Genomic DNA, 22,518 nt, shown 5'->3' with positions numbered 1-22,518 from the left:
TGTCTCATCTTCGTCGTCAACCCAGGCTTCCTCGTCGGCTTCGTCTTGTTGTAACCGGCTGCTCGAAGGACTCTCCATACGGTGGACGACGAGACGTTGTAGCCGTGAACACTAAGATCACCAGCAATATCAGCGCAGCTCTTCTCTCTCCCATACCTATCGCGGCGTACGTTCTTAAGAGTAGCGTCGTGTATTTCTTCTTGTTTACGAGGGCGGCCTGCGCGCGGGGCATCTTCGAGGTACTGCGGAAGGATCTTAATTAGGCGTGCGTTAGGCTCAAAGCCTCGCTGGCAGGCTCTACCATAAATTGAGTCGATCGTACGCGGCGATATGCCTGTCATTTCTGCGATTTCGCGTGTAGATTTGCCACCAAAAGGTGACTTCAATGCAACAATAAAAGAGCGGGTCGATATATCCGTATTTGGAGCCATGGTAGATCAAAAACACTCAAAAAAATGAGTATACAAGCTATCGCCAGCTTCAAAAAATTGGTGTGGGCGCCAAGAATAGTCGGGCCGATAGGCTGGCGGCTTAGCGTGGCGCTAGCAAGAACTTTTGACAGTCACCTCCGTAGCTGCTCAAAGATAGACTTCAAGTATTAAGGGATTTATAAGGCTAGGCTAGTATATATACAACCAATGTACACGTTAGTGCTGATATATTCTCGTAGAAACGATCTGCAATGATCTTTTTTATCTCGTATATTCCTCCACATGTACGTAAGCGCCTCCTCCTCTCGAGTTGAAAACGAAAATCATACTGGCTTGGTGGAATAGCCTATTTAACAAACAAGCGCCAGTCCCTTGTATTCATCCAGTTGCGCAATAGTATTTCGATGTATTCTTGACTGCTTTGCATACTCCACTTCTCAAATTGGGGCCCTCCTATGCATGCATTAGCAATTTCTCTCTAATCTCCAAGTAGAAACACCTACACCGCAGTCTAAGTAGCATAGGAATCCCGCAAATTCTGCATCGCAGACACTGGCAGGAACACAGGCTGCAGTCGAAAACCCGACTAGGCAAAGTAGTGAAGCGGTGACAAGCGCGAAGTATTGCATATCAGGCTAAGAGTCGAGTATGGAGTAGCTGTTGTAAGAGAGCCTGTGAGTAACGAGGAAACTTGGTTCGTCTATTGTATGGCTAATATGTATACTAGTGCTGGCATATCTTTGGACTAGATATGACATTTAACTAAATTTCTAATATCAAAGTCACTCAGGTATTACATAATATGTCTAGCAGAGGAGATTGCAAATGGCAAGGTCTACAGACAATATGATGAAGTAATACGGCAGAATGGTGGACTTGCAACATCTAGAAGAGCAGTGCTGACATTGACGTAGAGCGATTTTCAAAAGTTGAGTATTGATTAGGAGGAGGCTTCAGCTTACATAGGCTAGTGCTGATAGCTTGTCCGCAAAACGACCGATTACTAGGGAGGATACAAAGGTCGCGGATCTGAATATTTTGGTAGAAAGTGACGTGTTTATATAAAAAAATCGAGTGTTTCTTCAGATATAGGGCAGAGAGGGAAATGAGAGACCTATCATTGAGTCGACGTGATATTTTAGAGATACGTTAAGAAATGAGCGATATTCCGATATATTCTAGAATGGAATGAGCAAGTGTGGAACTTGAGTTTAGTGTCTGCGGCATATTCGATTGCTTACCATGTGGTTTCGAGACGCGACCGCAATTATGCCCGCAGATGTACTTGGCGGCAGCGGTGAGCGGCACATGTATGACGGTTGACTCACTTTGTTCCAGCCAGCGCATTTTTTGAGGTTTTTGCAATCTGGTTCATCTGTAACATTGTGACCATTAGTCTCTGAGTGATAGGTTTATTTGACGTATATCCTTTGTATAGTGCCTATATGTGTAGAATATAATCAATATAGGCCTGGATCTGTGCCATTCATTATAACAACCAAGATTTGTGCTATGCTTGTAGCTGTAGCTGCAGCTGATGTTTAGGTTAGATGCAGCGACACTGACGAGCTAAGATAAGCTCTAGTCTACTTAGTTCTTGGCGCAAGCATCACGTGATACACACTGCCTAATGTTGTACAGAGGCAAGCCTGTAGTCAAATCATGGAAATCATACATTACCCCATCTTCAACCCACCATATTCGAGCAACAGTTTCTACAGATGCTTGATGCAAACGTGTTGAGTAAATTCTCTAGATGATGATGCATACATCAGGTGATCTCTATTACATACAAAGATACCCGACACGTGACTTTTGAACCCGCCAAGAGGGCCAAGACAGTGGGAACCAAATGTCGTAATCGCAATGATGTGCCGTCTGAGCGGGGCGGGGTAAAACGAGTTTCTTGGCTCCGTTGGGTGTATGCATGAGCTATTTTGCGTTACCATGGTATCCTCAGGAGTACTCGAAACATGGCGGCCAAGCTAGCCGAGAGTGTTGGTGGTGGCTAAGATGCGCTTACTTCATTGCCCATGTATGTATGCTTTACAGTTCTGGGACTAGACTGCATGTATGCAGAGCAATATTCCCTTTCTGGTATACTTGAAGGATATTTATCAGTGTATTCAGCATCTGGTCTGTCAATGTCCTTGTATTCACCAGTGTCCAGGCCAAATATAGGTGTACACGACAATCAACACTTCTAGACTACAACTGGTAAATTGAACCAAGACATTGATGGCAAGTCGATAGACGATGCTGTTCTACCCAAGCATTGCGTAACCAACCCACCCGTGTCTGCAAAGGACACGTGAGCCGCATCTACACGCCCACAGGCACAGGACTGGCCGCGCGGGTAAAGCACGAGGACCGGCGACCCGAGGCAAATTAGTGTTTTAGCACCAAGGCTCCATGGCTGTTGGGTCGAGCAGCGTGCCCCTCCAAGGACAGAGGGGGAAGACGGAGGGGGGAAGACGGGTAGGCGGAAGAATGCACGGCTAAACAGGGGCGGGCGCCCATGTGGAAACGGTTTCTGGGACGGCAACGCAGGATGATTCAGACGGGCCCCATTGAACAGTGTGGGCTGGGCGTGTGGTTGTGGATGTGGGTGGGTGTCTTGAGGACCCAAGTGAAGAGAGCTTGGCTGGAGCGGACAGCCGTGCCGGCGGGTAAATCGAGCTTGTCCGGTGGGTACGAGAGACAGCCATTGTGTACCCCTCCAATGATAAGGAGCATGGAGCGACGTAGGAGAGGAGGGCGGAATTGATTATTCGAACCTGTCCCAATCAACATATACTTGCAGAAAGAGAAGGGAAAAAAGAGAATACATACCACACACCATGGCGGACAAAGACCCCGTCGTCACGCACATCTACACAGCCGACCCCTCAGCACACGTCTTCAACGGCAAACTCTACATCTACCCGTCGCACGACCGTGAGAGCGGCATACTCAACAACGACAATGGCGACCAATACGACATGAACGACTACCACGTGCTCAGCATGGACTCGGTTGGAGGGCCCGTGACGGACCACGGCGTGGCGCTGCGGCAGGAAGACATTCTGTGGGTCAGCAAGCAGCTGTGGGCGCCCGACGCAGCGACCAAGGACGGCAAATACTATCTCTTCTTCCCCGCGCGCGACAAGGAGGGCGTGTTCCGCGTGGGCGTGGCCAGCAGCGACAAGCCCGAGGGCCCGTTTGCGGCCGAGCCCGAGCCCATCCACGGCAGCTTCAGCATCGATCCCGCGGCGTTTGTCGACGACGACGGCCAGGCGTACCTGTACTTTGGCGGCATCTGGGGCGGCCAGCTGCAGTGCTGGACGACGGGCGAGTTTGTGCGTGCCGACTACGACAAAATGGAGGCGTCCGAGGGCCCCGCGCTGTGCGCAAAGGTGGCGCGCCTGTCCGACGACATGAAGAGCTTTGCGTCTGCCGTGAGCGACGTGGTGATAGTGGACGAGGCGGGCGCGCACATCGCCGCCAGCGACCATGACCGCCGCTTCTTCGAGGCGGCATGGATGCACAAGTACCAGGGCAAGTACTACTTTTCCTACTCGACCGGCGACACGCACTACCTGTGCTATGCCGTGGGAGACAATCCGCTCGGCCCCTTTACCTACGGCGGCCGCATTCTCGAGCCCGTCATTGGCTGGACCACGCACCACAGCATTGCAGAGTTCAAGGGCAAGTGGTACTTGTTCTACCATGATTCGAGTCTGAGTAAGGGCGTCAATCATCTGCGCTGCGTCAAGATCAGGGAGATTGTCTATGACGACCACGGTAAGATTCACCTGGCCGAGAGTCAGCCAAAAGTTTAAGGGGGGGCGCCATGGTGTGAGAAAGAGAGAAATGATTGTCACTTTCTATCAATCCATCCATCTTAGTAGATTACGATCGCCGCCACATAACACATGTAAAAATAAAAAAAACCCCACCCAGATATAGGGGATATATCCAATGCGAACAGAATAACAAACAACGCCTGCAAATGCTCATAACAACACAAAAAACTCCATGCTGTACAATGGCCCCGGGTATACAAAAAAGGGAAACAAGAAGAAAAATCTTCAACAATACAACATTAGACCTTGGTATCCCATCTCTTGGTCCGCTGCTGAAGGCCCTTCCAAGCCTCTTGAACCAGTTGCCTTCTCTTCAATTTCTCGCCCCTTTGCACCAGAGCCAGCCACAGTTCATAGCCTCGTTCCCGCTCATGTAGCCACACACCCTTTTCGTCGCCAAAGACATCTCTCTGTTGATTCAATCTGCCGCATACGCCGTCGAGTTCGCCCCACGCCAGCCAGAGCTGCTCCGCTGCAGTCCAGATGCCGCCGCGCCCCCCACGCGCATCCCAGTACCGGTCTCCGCCAACAAGCGAGTCATGGTAGCCGCTGGGCGACTGCGGCGTGCGGAAGTATCTGCGCAGCAGGGCACGTTTGTATTTCGAGTACCAGAGCTGCTCCCGCGTGATGTCTGGACCGGCTTCATGGTCGTTTGGTGCAGGAGAAGCGTCAATGATGGCAGGAACCGCTCCCGTATACGTATTCTGGATCAACGGAACCTCGCTCCAGGGCAATTTGCGCTCCGGGAGAGTGTCGAGGTCCGCCTTGTACTCTAGCGGGGATATGTATGCGGAATGCTCGTGGGGCGAGGGGCTAGTCTTGGACAGGTCAGGGCGCGAGAACGGGGGCTTGGTATCGCGGAGTCCAGCGGGGAGGGTGAGGTTCTTGTCGATGGAGCCAGGGTGGCTGTATTGAGAAAGGTTGGTTGAGTTGTCGTGCACGAGCAACATAAGCTCATCTTTGGTGTTAAAGGCCAGGGGCTGGAAGAGGACATGGGCATAGTCCAAGCCGACTGCAAAATCCGGCCTGGTACAATTCTCCTGCCTGGTGCAATTGGAAAAGTTTGCCTGCGCATGCTCTAGCCTGTGTTTTGCATCTGCTTTACCTTCTTTGAAAGACAACAACTCCTTCATCTTCGCGCCCACGTTCGTTGTCTGCACCTCGGCTGCATCTCTGCTCAACTGCTGCTCTGCAAAGAGCGTAGCGAGCACGGACTGGACCGTCTGCGACTGACTTTGGCGGTGTATAAATTTCTGCTGTGCAGCACGGTACAAGGCCCTTAAATCGCTCGCCGGACCCATGACCATTCTTGCGTTGAGGAATTTCGCCGGCATCTGTGATATGCGCCGAGCCGTCTCTGTTGTGTACAGGTTATCCGAGAAAATGGAATGGGCCACATATCCGCACGCCTTGTCATCGCCCTGACACTGTTTATCGGCTCCGAACACAATCGTCTGGTTGAACTTTTGGTACCCGTCCTTGTTTCGCCCATATCTTTTCAGCAGCCGCACATTGGCATCCACAAGCAAGCGCTTGTACTGCGAGACAATCACGTTGCTCGGCAGCTGGAACCAAGTGTTCTCGCCATCCACAATGAGTATGAGGTCGTGGTCTTTGACGAACTGTTTATTGCTTAGGTACTTGAGCGTGCGTTGGAGGATCTCTCGTTGCCGTTTTTCATCCGATTCGAAATTCCCGCGCAACCCCACCGCAGTAACTGGAGGGTAGTTTAGCATCATGGCCGACGCTGTCGTCTTGCAAAAGTCGATTGTGTCGCTCTCTGCTGGCATGATGAGGTGGAAGTTGGGCGTCGTCTTTTTGAGCCTGGCCGGCACACGGTCGACCTGGCCATTTTCCAGCTGCAGCGTCAACTCCGAGGGCGTCTTGAACGGCGACTGTATGATATTTGGCAAGCTTGGGAGATGCTGTGTCCATGGGTAGTATGTAGAGATGTTATTGTATCTGGACGACAAGGCCTAGCCATGGCGTTAGCATGCCATTGAGAAAGAGACGGCCACCACACACTTCTTGGTTCCTCATGCCGGCCATTACCATCAAAACAGTGCACAGGAAGACAGTCAGCACCATGGCCCGCCCTCTCCTTGTGCACACCCATTGTATCGCCGCACCACCGACTTCCTTGGGCGATCGAGTGGGAGACAAGTAATCCAAATCGACAGCCATGGTATCCGACTACAACGTTGCCGAGTACGTGGTGAAAGAAAATGAAAGAACAAAAAGAGGCTCAAAAAGGGTTCATAAAGGGCACCAGGGCCCGGAGTGTACAAGAAATCAACGCAGGGAACCAAATGTACATGCCTGGGGAAGCGGAAATAGTTAAATGATGGGTACACAATCGATCGGCCTGCAAGGTACAGGGCTTTTTGGCGTGGCAGCGGGCTGGGACACGACGTGGTCTTGGTATTCCGCCCATGGCCGTGTGCATCAGCGGTACGCCAGGGCCACACATGCACATTAGTACTATCTGTGGTAGTAGCCGTCTTACGTCACGGGCCGACCAAGAACGCGCGTACGGTCCACCTCAGGAGCTGTCCATCGGGAGCGGCACTATTTGCTTGTGCGAGGGTGTAAGCCTTCCGTTTCGCCGGCAGCTCTCAACAGCGTGTATCCCAGGAGCGGGTGGGAACATGGAGCGGTGGTCGTGCTTGGATTCCTGGAAGAGAAAGACGTGATCCGACGTGTGGCGTGCTTCTTTTTTGGGCGACGGGTCCTTGTCGCGCCGAAGTCAGCATGCGGGCAAACCTTGTTCGCCATCATTTCAGTTCAGTTTGTCTGCAATCTTTAATCATGGTGTGCAGCATGCTATCATTCGTGCTCAAATACGCCTGTCAGCCGTCAGAAAAGTAAGACGTGCCGGGAAACGCCTGCATGCAGCTACGTTCCACCTTTGCGCGCGCTACATACTTGGACCTACGTCTGATACATAACAACGCCAGCGCCAAAACGGCCCAGTCGGGAGCTGCAGTTGTGGCAACCACCAGAGTAGCTGTACAAGATGCACATGGTATTGCCTTGGCCATGCTGCCTCAGCATCAGGCATGCTATTACACGTCTCTTGACATCTACTGAACCATAATCCAAACAATCCAGCTTCATCGGGTATTGTGGTGCCAAGTCCAAAACGCCAGCGCTATCCAAGAACACGATGCTTCCTTCTCAGCAACAGCGGCCGTGGCTTCGGCACACGCTTGCCGTTCACGTATGCGGTACCGAATATCCCAACACCAAACATCGCGTCGGCCCTTGGTCCGGTCAAAACACACTCATCAGCCCCAAACTCCATCGCCCCAACACTAGAATGGTGTCAGCACACACTAGCAGTGACTACGCCACCTAGGCCTGAAGGGTCTGGTACAACTTCAACGCCTTGGTGCGCACGTCTGCACACTGCTGCAACGCAACAATGTGTCGTTCCTGTGCAACCTTCCACGTCTCCATGACGCTCTCGTCTTCCTCCATCTTGGCCAGGTAGCTCACGAATCCCACCTTCTTGCTGGTCTCGCCACGGTTGCGAATAAAGTGCTCGTCCAGCTCCTCCATCTCCGTGTTGCGCGCCGCAAAGTGCCCAGTAAGCACTTTGCAGTAGTTCCTGTACGACTTGACATACGACCCCATGCGCTCAAAGTACTGATCAATCGACGCCAAGTCCAGCTTGGCCGGCACGGGAGGCGCATGCGGTACCTCGGGGTACTTGAGACTTCTTGCTGCATTTGCCTTGATAGGGTGTGAGTTGGACGCCTCGGAAGAAAAGGGAAGCGCATCCCCAACAGACGCCATTCCACCCAGTCCATTCTTCTGCGGCTCGACAAGCGGCTTGATAAAGTCGGGCCCGAGACCGTTCAGTCCTGCTGCAGGCGGCTTTGCAGTCGTCGCCGACGATGGCGCAGTGGCAAAGCCATTCGGTATCGAGCTTGCTGCGGCCGTGTTGAGCTTTGGCGCCTTGGTTGTGCTCTTCTTCGTGTCGGCCGATGGTGGCCCAGGGTCAATATCCATTGCGTCGGCATCGCCATTGGCCGCTTCCTCAGCAAAAGCCTGGTACTTTGGCCGCGATGCATCTGACTTGTCTTGAGACTTGGCTCCGTTCTGTTGCACAGACGCCTTGCGCGGGCCCTTTGGTCGCTTGGTAGTCTCGGACGGCCGACGAGGCGACGTTTCCTTGGCATCGTTGTAGACCCAATTCGGGTCTTTGAATGTCTCTTGCCAGTCCTGAGGACTAAATTTGGCCGCATGCGGAGCTACTGGAGGCGGAGGAAAGTTGACTCCAGGAGGCGGACCAGGCGGCGGCGGGGGGATGTGATCGAGTGGAACCTGCGGTGTAAATGGATTGGACTGTGTGCTGAATGGGTTGCGGTCTTTTGTACTACGTTGCGAGGCTCTGCCGCGCGATGGCGAGGTTCGGCCTTTGGAGCTGGCACCTTTTGCTATGTCAGGAGCAAAGTAACTACTGCTGCCTTCGAACTTGCCATGCCAGTCCGATGGCGAGAACTTCATGTTGATGCTCTCTTCGCTCCGGCTCTTGAAGCTATTGGGCATGTGGCCCGCTGCGCCGTAGCTCTGTCGTCTTGGGTCAGGGGTCGCAAAGCCACTCTGAGCCCACGTTGGCGGAGGGGGTCTTTGGGCCTGTGGCGGGGGCGGGGGTGGAGGATCATGGTGATGTTTGCCATTGATCAAATCACTATCTGAATCAGAGTCTTCGTCGCTCGAGTCGGGGTAGCCATGCGCAAAGCCCTTGTTGGCCGTGCCGTTGGACTTGTTTGGTGGCGCCTTGCGACCCGAGTCAGAGTATGCGCCTGCGTCGTGCGACGAGCTTGCTCGGTGCATGTACGTTGGTGAATTGCGCACGCTCGCCGATCTGCCCATGTTTTCAAACATGGACGTTCGCTCGCCCCCGACATGCGAATAGTACGGCGTGCGCACGCGGTTGCCTTCCGAGTATGGCACATTGTCAGCATGGCTTTCTTTGGGAGGGGTGGCGGAGCGGGGTGGTGTTGGGGCCGCGCGAGCATAGTTTCTATACGCCGACCGCGCCTGGCCCTCGTCCACGCCCGGCATGGAAGGGTCAAAGCCCTGCTTGGGCGGAGCTCTTGTGCTCTGGCTCCGTCCAAAGGGGGTGCCGTTGGGGTTGCTCGGGGGATTGGCGTGTGCGCTGCTGTAGGGGTTTGCATTGTGCTGCCGGGCCTCGTCGCCCCGCGGCTGCTTCATCTTCTGCCATGCCGTAAAGACATTGGCCCTGGCCTCTGCGTCCCTGGCCCGCGCGTCTGCTTTTTGCGCTGTTGGGGGCGGGCGAAAGTTTTTGTTGGTGAAGCGGTCTGCGCCTGTGCTGTACGAGTGCTGTGGCTGTGGCGGGGGAGGGCGCTGTGCCTGCGGCTTCGGGGGAGGAGCGCGATAGTAGGAGCCGCTGGGCGTTGTGGTCGTGTATGCGTTGCGTGAGGGCGGCGGCCTTGCCCTCGGCGTGTTGGGCGTGTTTGCGGGAATAGAGGCATTGCGGTATTTCCTCCTCTCTGCGTCGTACCTTGCTCGTTGGGCTGGGTCGCCCAAGACCTCGTGGGCGGCCTGGATCTCCTGGAATTTGACAACAACCTCGGCCTCGCGCCCCGGGTTGCGGTCGGGGTGGTACTGCAGCGCAAGCGTGCGGAAGGCCTTGCGGATCTCGTTTTCGCTGGCCGTCGAAGACACCTTGAGGTCGGCGTAGTAGTTGCGCGTGGGGTCGGCCTTGACCATGGTTGCGGTGGCAGTGGGACTGGCGAGGCGGGCGAAGAGAAGACGTCGATATGGCGGGCGTGCGCAGGCGTAGTCACCCCGCAGGCTGCAGGTTTTGGCGGTTCACAGCCTCGTGCCGGTGCCGGGCAGTGCTGCTCAGATGATGGTGGTTGGCCGCGCGCGTGCACGTCGGAACATTGTGTCTCGCCAGGTGAAGCGCAGTGGCAGGAGCAGAGGCAGCCTAGGTGAATCACATCGTCAGCCGCATGTCGTCAGAGTTGCCGGGCGGGTGCGTGTACCGTATGCGTCTATTGGAACGTGGGTTGCCTGCTGCGTTGGCGGCGAGGAGGTGCTGCATGTGTTGTGGGTTGGGCTGAGATGTTTTGCCTGCGAGGGGCGTCCGGCAACGCCTGCTGCAGCCTCCAGGCATCCCCCCTAGCGCATTCACGGCCATGGCCCAAAAGCAAACTCTTCCTCCGCCAGCGAGGCCACCAAAACAGGGCACATTGGCCATGCAGCCTGGGCACAACAAAAACAAAGACACCGAGACAGGCACCAGGCACTCGTGCGTCTTGTTTTGGGCATACATCTGACGTCGTTGGTGCAGCCGGCCTTGTCGACCCCTCAGGCCATCTACGTTGCTGCCACTATCCCCAACCCAGCACCGCCTGCATCTGCCAGGCCCCAGGCAGGCGCAGTACCCTGCTCACGCAATCACACTCTGCAACTTCACAACGCAGCATCTCAAATGCTGTCCTTCGTAACATCATGAATCCATGGTATTTTAATTTTGACAGTCCTGCCAGCCTGCATGCTGTTCGGAAGCTACATAGCCCAGGACACCCTATGCCATTCACGCCAGCCCATACGCTTGAAATAATCGACCAGACGTCCCACCGAGCACACGACTCGCTCAGCGCATTTAGCGGTAGCGCCAGAGAGAGAGCGTGTTGTGCCTCTTCCAGGTCTTCCTCCTGCCGGCAGAGGTGTTGTTGAACTTGTGTCCACGGCCGAGACCACGGCTCTTCTTGCCCGTGGCAGTGAGTCCACGGCTCTCGCGGTGCTTGTGGACGGGCTTGACGATCCAGTTGATGCGAGGGTCGCGGCGGATGGCCTTGTGCTGGGGGTCGACGCAGATGACCTCGTAGTACTTGTACGTCGAGTCCTGGTTGATCCAGTACGAGTTGAGGACGCGGAGGTTGGCGCAGCGGCGGCCGACACGCTCCTCGGCGGTCGACTTGAGCGAGCGCTGGTACTTGAGCTGGTTGATACCCTGGTTGGTGGGCTTGCCTGGGAGCTTGTTAGTTTTTGCTGCGTGAAAAGTCTGCTGCTCGACGCATACCGTAGGTGGCGCCCCTAAAACAAAATGTTAGCTATGCTCTCACTCAACCCATCGTCGCCAGCTGTACGTACTTGGGAGCGGGCTTCTTGCGACCTCCACGACGGACGCGGATGCGGTAGATAACGTAGCCCTGCTTGGCCTTGTATCCGAGGCGGCGGGCCTTGTCGGGGCGCGAGGGGCGGCTGGCACGGTGGATGACCTTAAGTTGGCGAAGCTATCGATGCACTCTCAGCAAAGTTCAACGAGTACACCAATTGAGACGGCAAGTCTCGGGGAATTGTGATCATACCTCCCAGCACTGTCAGATGTTAGCAGAGTTCTTCGCCAGCTCAATCGTCTATACGTACGCGAACGCGCATCAAGAAGCGCATCATGTCCGACTGCTTCTTCTTCTGAAGTTCTTCGACATCTGCCGCGGATTAGCTGCGGCCATGGCATTACGATATTCGGCGTGCGCTTACACTTGAGGGCACCCATCTGTCGCAATGTTAGCAATGGCCTTGCAAATACCGTAAATCGTGCAGACGTACCTTGGCTGTTGGTTAGTAGGTTGTCGACGCAGTCGTGCTGGTGTTGGAAAAGAGATAGACCGCCGATATTTCGCGTATTGTGTGGGGTGGTCAGTGCACGCCACTAATCCTATCGCGTCTGGCGCTGTGACCTGCAGAACACTGGGCTGGCATGGCTGGAATGAATTTGCACCCACATACATAGTCCTATGAGAGGGCCTGTTGAAAGTATAAGAAATTTCACAGTTATGACAGGCCCACTTGCTCCTAATCCTCAGCTGCCCTCGTCCAAGGGAAGACCCTTTGTCATGCGCTTGACTCCCCTCTCCGCGTATTTCAGGCTCTTGAGAAATTCATAGTTCAACTGCACCTCGTCTCCCTCCAGATTCACATCTCCATCCTCGTGCATTGGCTCTGGGGTGCTGCCATCTTCTGCTCCCAATAACTTTCTCATGTTCCTCATGGCCACTCTTGCCCCCAGCCTGAGCTGCTTGTCAGCCTCCTCGAGATCCTGCTTCCAAGTCTCTGCAATCGGATGCGTTTGTTCTTCTCGGAAGTCTGATATGATGCCGTCTAGTCGCCGGTATTCGTTGGCCAAATCCTCAGAAGCATTCAAGATGTTGGTGACGGCAGTGTGTACCGTGTTGCTCGCGATATTGGTACCTGCAAGGGTAGGCACTTCATCTTGTGTGCGGCGATTCGGAGTCTGCAGAGCTTCAAGAATTTTCGCAGTCAGTTCGTCGTGGTGGCGCTTCTCTTCCGCTTTACTGTGGAATTGCTCAGCACTTTGCTAGAGCTCACCTTCCACACACGATGCATGCAGAACTCACACAGTTTTGCTCCGCCGTGCAACCAGGTCCTTGAGCTTCTTCTGATCGGCTGCTATCCTTGCACCGAATTGTTGCAGCTCGTTATCGTCCATCTTGGGTTTTTTGAGTAGACGGCCAAGTTCAAGCATCTGCCTGAGTAGTCTGAGCTTGTAGCTTTCAACAGGGCAACCAACACTCACTGGCTTTCGGTCTTGTCTGGACCATCATCGTTCTCGAACTCCGTAGGCTGGATACGTCCCTTGCCCTTCTTTGCAAGTGACGGAGCACGTTGTCGCGCCATTGCATATGTGTCAGTGCAGAGTTGAGACTGGGAGGCGAGGTGAGCAAGACCGGACCTGAAGGGAAGGTACGACTAACACTAGACATCAGCAGCCAAATGCGTAGATGCACGTGCTTGGCCCCATCTGCATCACAGTAAACGCAACGGTTCACGGCATGGAATCAATGTGGTGCAAAAAGCTTTTCATTTCGCTACATGGGCATACATTGAACAAGACATGCACGAAGTAATCGACTGGCCGTATGCTCGCAACGGATTCAGCTTGTGAAGACCGCATCTTTTGGATAAAACAAGACAAATTAAGGGGAATTTAGTAAGGGGAGTTGAAGCAAATGTAAAAAAGAAAGTATCAATCACCGTCCCATCTTCGACGGTAGCTGTCATGGGTACTGCCGTGATTTCTGAGGCCGTGAATGACGCAAAGAGATATAACATCCATCGCCAAGCAACCGGGTTCGCCAGAAAGAACCCAAAACATGGTACTGAAAAAAGCATAGTATGAAAAGACTCGAGTGTAATCGACGTTGAGCTGGTCACACGTTCAATCGTGGAAAGAAATGCAGCATATCGCCCTGACGATATGACAGCCAAGAAGATCGAGTCGGTAGATTAGCCCGACGCGTGCAAGGGCTTTCAGTTTGCCTGGTTGCCAAGAGACATGCTTTGCATGGCATTCATCAAGCCGGCGTCATAGTTGGCGCTGGGATGAGCTGCACTGGTGGCCGTGTGAGCACCACTACCGGCATAAGTGCCCGAGGTGCCGTTGGGTTGACCTGCAGAGGTACCATAGTAGGCACTACCGTTGGATTGGCCAGGCGCCGAGGTATAGGGAGCATTGCCGCCATAGGATGTGGATGCGTGGCTATTGAAATTGGGGCCGGCGTTTGAGGTGTAGTTGCGCGGGGCAGTGTATCCAGCCGTGGTTGTGCTTGGTCCATAACTTCCACCATACGACGAAGGAAACGAGGTGGGCGGATAGTAGCCAGCAGCTGCATAGTTCATCGGACTGCCACTCGCACTCACATTGGGGTAGTAGTTCCGGTACATGTGAGGTGCCATCTGCTGACCATGGGTCCATGGCTGCATGCCGTACTGAGCCTGTGTAGGATAGGCGGGAATCTGGTGTGAAAAGGCGTGGAAGCCCTCCTCGTAGTTTCCATATCCGCCATGGTTGCGACCTTGGCCTATCCATAATCAATAAATGCGTAGATGGGCAAACGAAGCGATATACTCACTGTACTGCTGAGCAGGGCGGTTGGTGTTGGAGCCGAAGCCAGGGCCGACAGAGAGGGGCGCGTTGGTGTTGGAGGTGAGGATCGCTCCGGGCCCGATGGCTGAGGGTGGCGGAATTTGAGACATGCCTGCCGGATTGACGACAGATGCCGGATTGACAGCCGACATCCAAATGCGGACCTTGTACTGCTTGAACAAGTCGGTAACGAGCTCGTTGAAGTTGACATAGGACTCGGCATAGTAGAAGTAGGTGAGCTTGTGGTAATCGCTAGAGTATGTTAGTAGACGCCAGACTTGAGCAAGTCACACTTACGCTTGGTACTCGGCATCCAAGATCTCCATAGGCAACTTGTGGTCAGCAGCCTTCTGTGCGCCCAGGCGCTTGGCCTTTGCCTCTCCGCCCTCCTTCTCACGCAGTCCCATAATCTCATGCTGCTGAGCGAGGCGCTTGATCATCTTTGGCTTCAAAGTCTCAGCTTCCTGCTGGCCTGCCATTCCCGTACGGCTCATGGGGTTCGGGAATCCGTTGGCACGCGCGAGAGCACCCAGCATTCCAGAGTCGTTTTGGGTGCCAGCCAGAGAGTACTGGGAGAACATGACGAGCCAACGGAAATGCTCGTCGTTTGCCTCGGCCTTGAACTTCTTGGCTTCCTCCATTGTCACATCGGCATGGGTGACTTGCCCAAGATCGCAGCCACGGTCGCCCTCGACAATGACAAGGTCACCACGGCGGATCTCAAGACCAGTGTTTTCGTAGAGGTAATAGATGTCGGCTCGAGAGCACTTGAATGTGACGACAAACAAGCGGCGAGTAGGCCGTCCGAGGACAGGAGGCACGGCGTAAGGGTTGCTGGCGGACATTGCAGTGTTGGGCACAATCGGGTCTGGGTGAGCTGCGGAGATGGCAGACGAATTGATGGCACGAGATGCAGGGCCGTAACCAGTGAAGTAGGCTGCGGCATCAAACGGCTCGTTGTCCTCGTTGGGAGAAGTCTGTCGGGGCGACATGTACTCTTCTTCCTCTTCCTGCGTGTTGCTCAGCGTCGAGAGTGGCATGGTGGAATTGTAGCTCCCGTAGTGTGCGAACGAGTGGCGACGACCAAGAGGGTCCATTTCTGCAGGAGAAATGTTGCCCGTCGTCCACTGCGGCTTCTGTGGGCTGTCGACAATCTCAACCTCGTGGTCGCGTTTGAGGACAGAAACGTGCTCGCTGAATCGCCGAGTCAGTCCTGGTGTGGGAATGTTCAGAGATGGGTCGCTGTCGTCGAGCTCCTCAATGGCATACTCGGCGGCGTTGTTGTATGAGCTGTTGCGCAGGCCAGCAGTAGTCTTGCGGCGCTGCTGTTGGAGCTGTGAAACCGGCGAGCCAGTCGAGGTAGCTCGGTTGCGGGCGCGCGCATTCTCCATGGCAGCTTGCTTCAACAAAGCTTGCTTCTGCTCGCGCTCCCAGTATCCAGCAGGCAGGCGCACTCCGTGTTCTGATCCGTTGGACGACTCAATATCATCGACGTCGTCTTCGCGCAGCTGAGAAAGACCGACGGCAGGCTCACCTAGAAGGCTTGGCTTGGAAGGCCGATGGCGCAGATTGACACCAGTCGGCTGGCGCGAGAAGCGGCTGACGGGACTGTGCTCAATGTCGCCCTGTCCTATGCTGTAGGATTGCGAGCGGACGGCTTTGCGGAATGGGTTTGGGACCTGCTGGTTGAGAAGGAAGCCAATGCCGTCGTCGCCCTCGAGCATGGTGGGAGAGGGAAGGGGTTTGTCACTGGGTGGGTATGCAGAGGTAGGCGATGGGGCGACTTCCTTCAAGCGGCTGTTGGAACTCGAAGTGAAGCTAGGCGTGTTCCAGGGAAATGCAGAGGTGCTGGGACGTGTTTGCTGCGGCAGCTCGAGCGACGGCGTCGTCGGCTGCGACCCGGCAAACGACACCGAGGGCAGCGAGAACTTGCGGTTCGGTTGGATGTCTTGAAGCCAACCAGAAGAGGGGCGTCGGACGCCAGGGTACGCCTGACGAACAACGGGAGCCACGTGCTCGCGGTCATCGTCACTGGATGCCAAGACATCACTGTCTGGGGTGGGACGACGCAGCTGCAACTTGGACTTGTCGAGAGCGGAACCGCCAACGGCTAGACCGCCTTTGTACGTGTTGGAACTCATGCTGATTGGTCTTTGTCTAGGACCTGTTAGCGGATGCCGAAGCCTACAGAGCAGGCGGGCGTGCCTTGAAGTCTAGTGTAGATGGATGGCTAGGTGGATGTCTAGCTCACGCTGTCTTGACAAGGAAGATGCACAGAGCACACTGTGTATGTATTCACCTTGTGACAGGGTGTGTAGATGGAAGTGCCGTCTAGGTAAGCGGTGTGTCTAGAAGCCGTAATCACCTAGAGGCAAACTTCTTAGCAACCAGCGTGAACATTCGGAGAGACAAATGGCAAGGCCAGGCAGTAGGGCATGACAGGTGAAGGCAAAGCCCGAGAGCTTCGGGGGGATAAAAGGGCACGTGATACGTACCTGGACCACGGGTGTCAAAGATGTGGATTCTAGGTGTGTGGTAGACAAGTTTGACAAGCACGAGACGCGTGCAATGACTTGACAGCCGCTCCACACATGTCAGCATCAGCCCGTGTTTGTGCACGGTGGTCGAGACTCACCTGTGATTGTTGGCAACTGTGTAAGTCTGTTCCAATGTAGTCTAGCAAAGGAGCTCGATGTTGTTTTGCCGCTCTATAGAATACGAGTGGCGCAGTTGTGTGGTAGGATGGGAGTAGCTGGCGAAGGCGGGCCGTCTGGAAGCACACGAGGGGTAGGGTGCGACTTGGCAAGCAGATGGACTTTTTGCTGTTTTTTTTGTTTCGGCTCCGGCCCCTAAGGATACGAGGGGTTCAGGGGAGTGTGTGTGCGGAGCTTTTTGAAGCGGCTGTGAGAACAAAAGCAAAATCAAGACGATGTCAACGGTAGGGTGAAGAGGGATGACGGGCGAGTGTAGCGGAAGACAAACACGGAAGGAACGAAGCCAGCAGCGGGGGAGGCTGGTGGCCGGCGCTGGTTTTTTTTTACGACCGGGTGACTCGAGTTGTCGCCCAGAAAGGTTTCTAGGGAAGGAGCTGGCGTACGTGAGGCAGGAGCCCTCTGCAACGATGGCTTTAGAGATTACTGTTGTCCACGTGTTTCTTAGCAATGATCCGGCGGGAGGGCAAAAGCAATGTGGCTTTAGAAGATGAAAGCAGCATGCAAGGAAGAAGCCTGCAGTGCCATCGAGAACATGCTGCCGTACAGTGTTGATGCTTCATACGAAACACGGCGTCACGTGCCTAGCTGGTTGTGCATCGAGTCTGAGCATACCCAAGACATTGACACGCACCCTCGTGTTCTGGCTCAAGGAGCCGACAGACATCTCTTTCGAGCCAGGCAGGATGGCGTGGGGGGGAATGTGCGCAGCGATTGAGAGTGCCCGTCCAGACTTCTCATCCCCACCACACCACTTCGCCTTGCTCTGACCCTCTCCACGCCACCACCTGATCACGAGAATGCACAAAAAAGCCGCTGAAAGAGGACATTGGAAGAACGAGAGATGAAAAAGAGATGCCGAAGAAATGAAAAAAGAAATGAAGAAGAAACAGAGACGCGGTGCTTACCTAGTTAACAGGATTGTCTACAAGATTACGTGGTGCGGAGCTCGATGCCCAAAGCAGGTCTAACAGAAGAAGAGCGGTATATCCTGTCGTATGGAGTCAGCGACACGAGACGGCATAGGGCATCAGAGCAGGCGGTGGCGTGGTCAGAGTGCCGTACATGACAGCAGCGGGCGCGGCATGGCGGGCACTCAGCACACAGCGAGGGTACGTACCGGGCAAGCTCTATCCCACAATGACTCTATAGAAACAAACCGATTGGGAAGAGAACTAACACCACTTGTAAGTAGGCTGTGGAAACCGGCGCCGCCGCAGCAGCAGGCGTGGTTGGGCACATGTGTCGCGACGGCGCAAAGACGAACATACCTCCAAACGTACGCAAACCAAGCGCCAAATTCTTGAACCAGTCTATCCCTAATCTTTCTTGTTGAAGGTGTCGAAGACGAAGACGATACGCTATGGCATCAGGTGTTGCATGAGATCATACGCGCCTAGGATCGGCGAGAGGGCTTCGGGTCCTCGTTAGAAGGTGGGGAAGCGCCACGCTGCTAAGCCCAAGGCTATCCCGCAAATCAAGGACAAGTGGTTGGAGGAGGGATGCGCAACTACTCGAGCAAGCACATGTCGCCCTGTGTCCCGGACGACAGAGGATGAGGCTATGGAAATAGGAGGACAGCTTCCACGGCGGCCAGAACTGACGGCAGCAGTGTTTCGCCTTGGCGATCGTTCGAAACGTTGGGGGAGCAGACGCGGCAAGACACCCTGCAGTTCCGCGCGCGCGCTCCTTTGTCAGATCAGGGGGGGCAACACGGCCGGCACGAGCACGAGTACGAGTACGGGCGCGAAGGCTTTGCGGCGACGGAGGAACGAGAGGGGAGAGGAGCTGCCAGCGGGACGACGGGATAGACAGGTGGAGGCAGGACCGTCATTACACAAAGGGCGACGACGGAAGCGTAGAGACGGGCAGACATGCAACGCCTTTGAGGCTTCTGCACCTCCTACGCCTGGCCAAGGGTCAGGGGCTTCTGAAGGGTCGTTGCGCAGCAAAATGCGGAGACGGCCAGGCCAAGGAGGGCTAGCCGTGCATGCTTCAGGCGAACTGGTGCAAATTGCTGTGCTGTTGGGGGGGTCGCCGGACAGGGCCCGATTCATCAGCATCGTGCCCTCCCCTCCCTGTCAACCCCTCTCGCACCAACACGCTCCCCCCCTCCTCGTCCACCACCACCACCACCACCGCTGCCGCCGGCTCCATCAGCAGCCCTCGCCCCAGGCCGCCGCCGCTGCCCAGCGAGCCTCTTGCCATGGCCGCCGGCCAGGCTGCCGATCGACGATGTGCGGCCAGGGGTGCCGTCGACAAACCCCTCATTTGCTCCGTCTGGACTCGGCTGGGCCCGTCGCAAAAGACTCGCACTCGCATGCCATCTGCTCGGAGAGGGCGTGATGCTTGTTGCGCGCCATGCTGCCTCGCTTCACGCGCCATCAATCACAGCGCGGCTGGCCTTGGGTCGTAGCACCACCGACGTCTTCAGCCCTAGAGTGCGCCTGAGTCACGCGCGCCCCCCCGACGACTTCGACGACCATCTCGACACCAGGCCGTCTAGCTGCTTGACGCACCTGCGGCATGCCCCGCTCGATGCGATGATCCTGTGGGCGCCTCTGTGCAGCCTCTCGGCAGCCTCCCATTCGTCGTCGTGTTTGATGTCGGTATCACACTCGACGGCTGCACAGCAAGCGTTCCTGAGGCTAGTCGCCAGCGATGCTGCACACGCTCTTGGGCGCTGGCCGGCGAGTGCTGGTGCCGGGCTCACGCAACACGACAGCAGACGTCCTGTCCGCGGTGCATATTGCCTGCGAGCAATGCCATCAACCCCGCATCTGCCCGCATCGCATTGGCGTTGCTGTCGAGGGCCAAGAGGCCTCTGTTAGCCCCGTCCCAGACGCGCGCGCATCCGCTCTTCAAATGGCTGTGGCCGTCATCTTGGGAGAGCCCCTCTCCTGGGTCAAGTCAGAAGACATCACTCGATCCTCGTCCGTTATGACGCAAAAGGTTGTTGCAAAACATGGCGACTGATGCCACCCAATGCGTCCAAGTGTCTCGTGAGCGCCAACCGGCACAGTTCGTCGGGTGTGGTTTCATCGTCGTTTGAGTGCCTTCTTTCGTACGCTGCTCGAGTTGCGGGCCGATACAGAGCATGCCCGAGAGTAGGTGTAGTCAGACGGCGATACCTGCTGCTGATTTTCTGCCCGGTCCCTCTCATCCCAGATTTCCCGGCGTCTGCTGCAGCCTTGGCCCTTGGTGCGCAATGGGTGTTCACGCTGTGTTCGGTACGTTGCCATGCGCCGTCTGCACGTGAGTGGCGCAACGAATTATCTTGTCACTCCACCTGCACCTGTCAAGCCATCCATGGTTATGCGGTACTGTTGCTGCATCCAGTAATTTGGAATTGCCAGGACTGTTTTTGACATGAGCCCCGAGTGCAGCTCCATCTGGGGTGTGCCCGGCTTTGGACCTGTCTTGATGGCGGTCGGTCGGAGCAACACAGGCGGCGGCGGAGTTGGCAGCGCCGACCGTGCTGGCGGAAGCTGTGGATATGCTGGACCATGGGTATTTGGTCAAGGATGTCCGCTGTCGCTATCACCCATCAGGCCAGTCCTCCGTGCGCGCGTCGTGTGTCCTGGTCCTGTCAGTTCCAACGCCGCGGAGACTTGTGGAGTACTGAGGGGTTCGGCAAGTCGATGATTACTGTGGCGGAGGCAAATTCCCGGATGGCGAGCAGAGAATTGCGTTGGAACGCTAGCCTTTGTTGCCAACAGCTCACCGGTCTACGTGTGGGATGTTGGGACTTGTAGTCATGGGCTGGGTAAGCGCTCTCGTGAGCGTATTTACTGTACTCTGAAAGCGCCATTGGCCGAGGTTAGCAAGCCTTTGCATCGGGTAAATGAAGAGCAGGAACTGGCAACTCGAACCAGAAGACGAAGAAACATCATGGGCGGCGATGACTTGGTGTCGTTGTGTTGAGAGTGGGAGTCTCCGATGTGGGGCGAATGTGCAGTCGAGGTTGATGTATCAGGGCAGATACAGAAGCGCCTCAGCGAGTACCAGAGTCGGAGCAAGGGAGACGTAGACTCGGAGAGACAGCGACAAGTCCACGAGATTGCCTCTGCTTTGCCCTACGATGTAGGCTAGAGAGGTGGTGTCAAAGAGGATGGACGTGGGGTGTGGGTTGTTGGGTGTTGGGGCAAGCGCCAGTTGACAGGCAGAGGGGCAAAACATTGCGGTCACCAAGAGGGTGCAGCACCTGTTGTTAACATTCACGAGGGCAAACCGACTACTACGGATTTGGTAGGCGAGACCAGTACCCCTTGATTGCTCTGGCAAAATGCTCCCTTCCGCCGGGCCTGCCTTACGCGTATCGACTTTCCACCCCTACCTCGACTCTCCCCTGCCGCCTCGACGTCTCCAGCTGTGCGCATGGCTCTTGTGGTTCGGATTATCATGATCCGAGTCCATGTCCTCAACACTACTGACTGCGCACAGGAATAGTCGGATTCGCTACTCACCTCCACACAGCGCGCTTCCCAGTCTGTTTACTCACAGTTTCCAACACCTTCAGCCTCGCAAGTATGTGTCTCCTCGAATCGACAGTCTGTTCATGGCGCATGCTACGATAGCAATGCTCTCGGCCGCGCATCTTTGGTACATGTCGTGGAGCGGGGTAGGTCTGTCCTAGGAAGTGCCACGGCAAGTTTGGCTGGATGATCGATTCCATACTCGATTCCATACTCGATTCCTCTGGGTCGGCCTGTCGATGGGTAAATCAAGTCAAAATATGGCTTATAGCTCAGCGCCGAGTCCGAGTCGAGGACATGGAAGATGAGGCTGACACGAGGCGCATATCCAACGACAATCGACAATGATTACATGGAGCCACGTACGAGAAGATAGGCAAAGGAGAGCGTCTCCCCTAGACGCTACCACAGCTGTACTTGCAAGCTGGGTGCCAGCAAATACTCGATGGGTAAGAAAACAGCAGGTAAGACATGAATGGGCGGACACTCGAGGTCCAATGTGTGATTAGATATGATTCTTGTCCCAGCAACCGAATACGAACAAGGCAGTCTTGTTTATACCACGGTGTAGGGCTAAGAAGGCGCATGGACTCGAAACGTGGTCAAGCAGGCATTCAGGACGAGTCAGTGGGTTGCTTAATGCAGCAATGCGGTCTTCACTGGATATCCGAATGTGGCTAGGATTCACCGACAAGATGGTACTTTCTTGAACCTGTGCAGTGGTCTCAGAGGGTGTCAACAACACAGTTTGTGTTTGTCCAGCAATGTCGAAGATGAAGCCGTCCATGTGACCCTCGTGTCTTTTGTCGAGGCACGATGGGACTCTGGGCGAGCAGCCTTTAAAAGTCGCCTAGACCAAGATTCTTGTCTTTGCAATACAGATACGGGCTGTACATAGGTATAGAGGGTAGATGATGCAGGGCAGGGCAGGGCTTGGACTATAACAGGCACAGGTGCATAACTCGATGTTTTTGCAGCGGGAAGAGACGGATGCAGATGGGCAATGGCCCACAGATAGTTTACAAGGGCCGACTTTGCCGTACAGTGCAGGCACTAGGTTGCCTGATGTGGTCTAGGCGGCGTAAGAGTGGCTCGCAACATAGTCCACGCAGGGTAAATCGAGTG

General features: G+C 55.2%; 9 protein-coding genes across 9 annotated transcripts in view; 2 read left to right on the top strand and 7 right to left on the bottom strand.

The window, feature by feature from the left end:
• The window catches only part of SETTUDRAFT_84538 (uncharacterized protein), a gene marked incomplete at both ends in the record, with an annotated part of 1,846 nt that extends 1,415 nt beyond the window's left edge, over window positions 1-431 (bottom strand). The window contains one exon of the mRNA XM_008022154.1: window positions 171-431. Coding sequence (XP_008020345.1) covers window positions 171-431 — 261 coding nt within the window. The remainder of the gene's footprint in view (window positions 1-170) is intronic.
• Window positions 432-3,245: 2,814 nt separating this feature from the next.
• SETTUDRAFT_162574 (glycoside hydrolase family 43 protein) lies at window positions 3,246-4,347 on the top strand. The gene has a single exon (XM_008022813.1). The coding sequence runs from the start codon at window positions 3,272-3,274 to the stop codon at window positions 4,250-4,252; it is 981 nt and encodes a 326-aa protein (XP_008021004.1). The 5' UTR covers window positions 3,246-3,271; the 3' UTR covers window positions 4,253-4,347.
• SETTUDRAFT_40913 (uncharacterized protein) lies at window positions 4,339-6,480 on the bottom strand. Its single transcript, XM_008022105.1, has 2 exons — window positions 6,302-6,480; window positions 4,339-6,252 (listed from the first exon to the last, which is right to left on the bottom strand). Exons 1-2 carry the CDS (start codon window positions 6,458-6,460, stop codon window positions 4,516-4,518), a joined length of 1,896 nt encoding a protein of 631 aa, XP_008020296.1. The 5' UTR covers window positions 6,461-6,480; the 3' UTR covers window positions 4,339-4,515.
• Window positions 6,481-7,427: 947 nt separating this feature from the next.
• Window positions 7,428-10,263, bottom strand: SETTUDRAFT_170753 (uncharacterized protein; the record flags this gene model as incomplete). Its single annotated transcript, XM_008022812.1, has 2 exons — window positions 7,676-10,263; window positions 7,428-7,484 (listed from the first exon to the last, which is right to left on the bottom strand). Exons 1-2 carry the CDS (start codon window positions 10,016-10,018, stop codon window positions 7,428-7,430), a joined length of 2,400 nt encoding a protein of 799 aa, XP_008021003.1. The 5' UTR covers window positions 10,019-10,263.
• Window positions 10,264-10,605: 342 nt separating this feature from the next.
• On the bottom strand, window positions 10,606-11,895 carry SETTUDRAFT_40911 (uncharacterized protein). Its single transcript, XM_008022104.1, has 7 exons — window positions 11,870-11,895; window positions 11,801-11,816; window positions 11,687-11,748; window positions 11,629-11,637; window positions 11,411-11,553; window positions 11,340-11,353; window positions 10,606-11,287 (listed from the first exon to the last, which is right to left on the bottom strand). Exons 2-7 carry the CDS (start codon window positions 11,814-11,816, stop codon window positions 10,920-10,922), a joined length of 612 nt encoding a protein of 203 aa, XP_008020295.1. The 5' UTR covers window positions 11,870-11,895; the 3' UTR covers window positions 10,606-10,919.
• Window positions 11,896-12,122: 227 nt separating this feature from the next.
• SETTUDRAFT_18692 (uncharacterized protein) lies at window positions 12,123-12,958 on the bottom strand (the record flags this gene model as incomplete). The annotated part of the gene is made up of 3 exons (XM_008021929.1): window positions 12,123-12,615; window positions 12,679-12,810; window positions 12,858-12,958. The coding sequence occupies 3 exons, from the start codon at window positions 12,956-12,958 to the stop codon at window positions 12,123-12,125; spliced, it is 726 nt and encodes a 241-aa protein (XP_008020120.1).
• Window positions 12,959-13,591: 633 nt separating this feature from the next.
• Window positions 13,592-16,348, bottom strand: SETTUDRAFT_86311 (uncharacterized protein; the record flags this gene model as incomplete). The annotated part of the gene is made up of 3 exons (XM_008022266.1): window positions 13,592-14,142; window positions 14,194-14,459; window positions 14,505-16,348. 3 exons carry the CDS (start codon window positions 16,346-16,348, stop codon window positions 13,592-13,594), a joined length of 2,661 nt encoding a protein of 886 aa, XP_008020457.1.
• A 3,231-nt stretch (window positions 16,349-19,579) lies between these two features.
• Window positions 19,580-19,894, top strand: SETTUDRAFT_18690 (uncharacterized protein; the record flags this gene model as incomplete). Its single annotated transcript, XM_008021928.1, has 1 exon — window positions 19,580-19,894. The coding sequence occupies one exon, from the start codon at window positions 19,580-19,582 to the stop codon at window positions 19,892-19,894; it is 315 nt and encodes a 104-aa protein (XP_008020119.1).
• A 1,374-nt stretch (window positions 19,895-21,268) lies between these two features.
• On the bottom strand, window positions 21,269-22,041 carry SETTUDRAFT_162572 (uncharacterized protein). Its single transcript, XM_008022811.1, has 2 exons — window positions 21,362-22,041; window positions 21,269-21,289 (listed from the first exon to the last, which is right to left on the bottom strand). The coding sequence occupies exon 1, from the start codon at window positions 21,603-21,605 to the stop codon at window positions 21,381-21,383; it is 225 nt and encodes a 74-aa protein (XP_008021002.1). The 5' UTR covers window positions 21,606-22,041; the 3' UTR covers window positions 21,269-21,289; window positions 21,362-21,380.
• Between the last annotated feature and the right edge of the window lie 477 nt (window positions 22,042-22,518).

Source organism: Exserohilum turcica (genome assembly GCF_000359705.1).
Source record: "Exserohilum turcica Et28A unplaced genomic scaffold SETTUscaffold_1, whole genome shotgun sequence".
Taxonomy (NCBI): domain Eukaryota; kingdom Fungi; phylum Ascomycota; class Dothideomycetes; order Pleosporales; family Pleosporaceae; genus Exserohilum; species Exserohilum turcicum.
Note: the sequence above shows the minus strand (reverse complement) of the source record. Positions and strands in the feature narration are given on the sequence as shown.

Excerpts from the sequence above, each read along its gene's own strand:
- SETTUDRAFT_162574 (XM_008022813.1), top strand. The coding sequence starts at position 3,272 with ATGGCGGACAAAGACCCCGTCGTCACGCACATCTACACAGCCGACCCC.
- SETTUDRAFT_40913 (XM_008022105.1), bottom strand. The coding sequence starts at position 6,460 with ATGGCTGTCGATTTGGATTACTTGTCTCCCACTCGATCGCCCAAGGAA. Across the intron at positions 6,253-6,301 it reads CCGGCATGAGGAACCAAGAA|GCCTTGTCGTCCAGATACAA; the intron begins GTGTGTGGTGGC and ends CGCCATGGCTAG.
- SETTUDRAFT_162572 (XM_008022811.1), bottom strand. The coding sequence starts at position 21,605 with ATGGAATCGAGTATGGAATCGATCATCCAGCCAAACTTGCCGTGGCAC.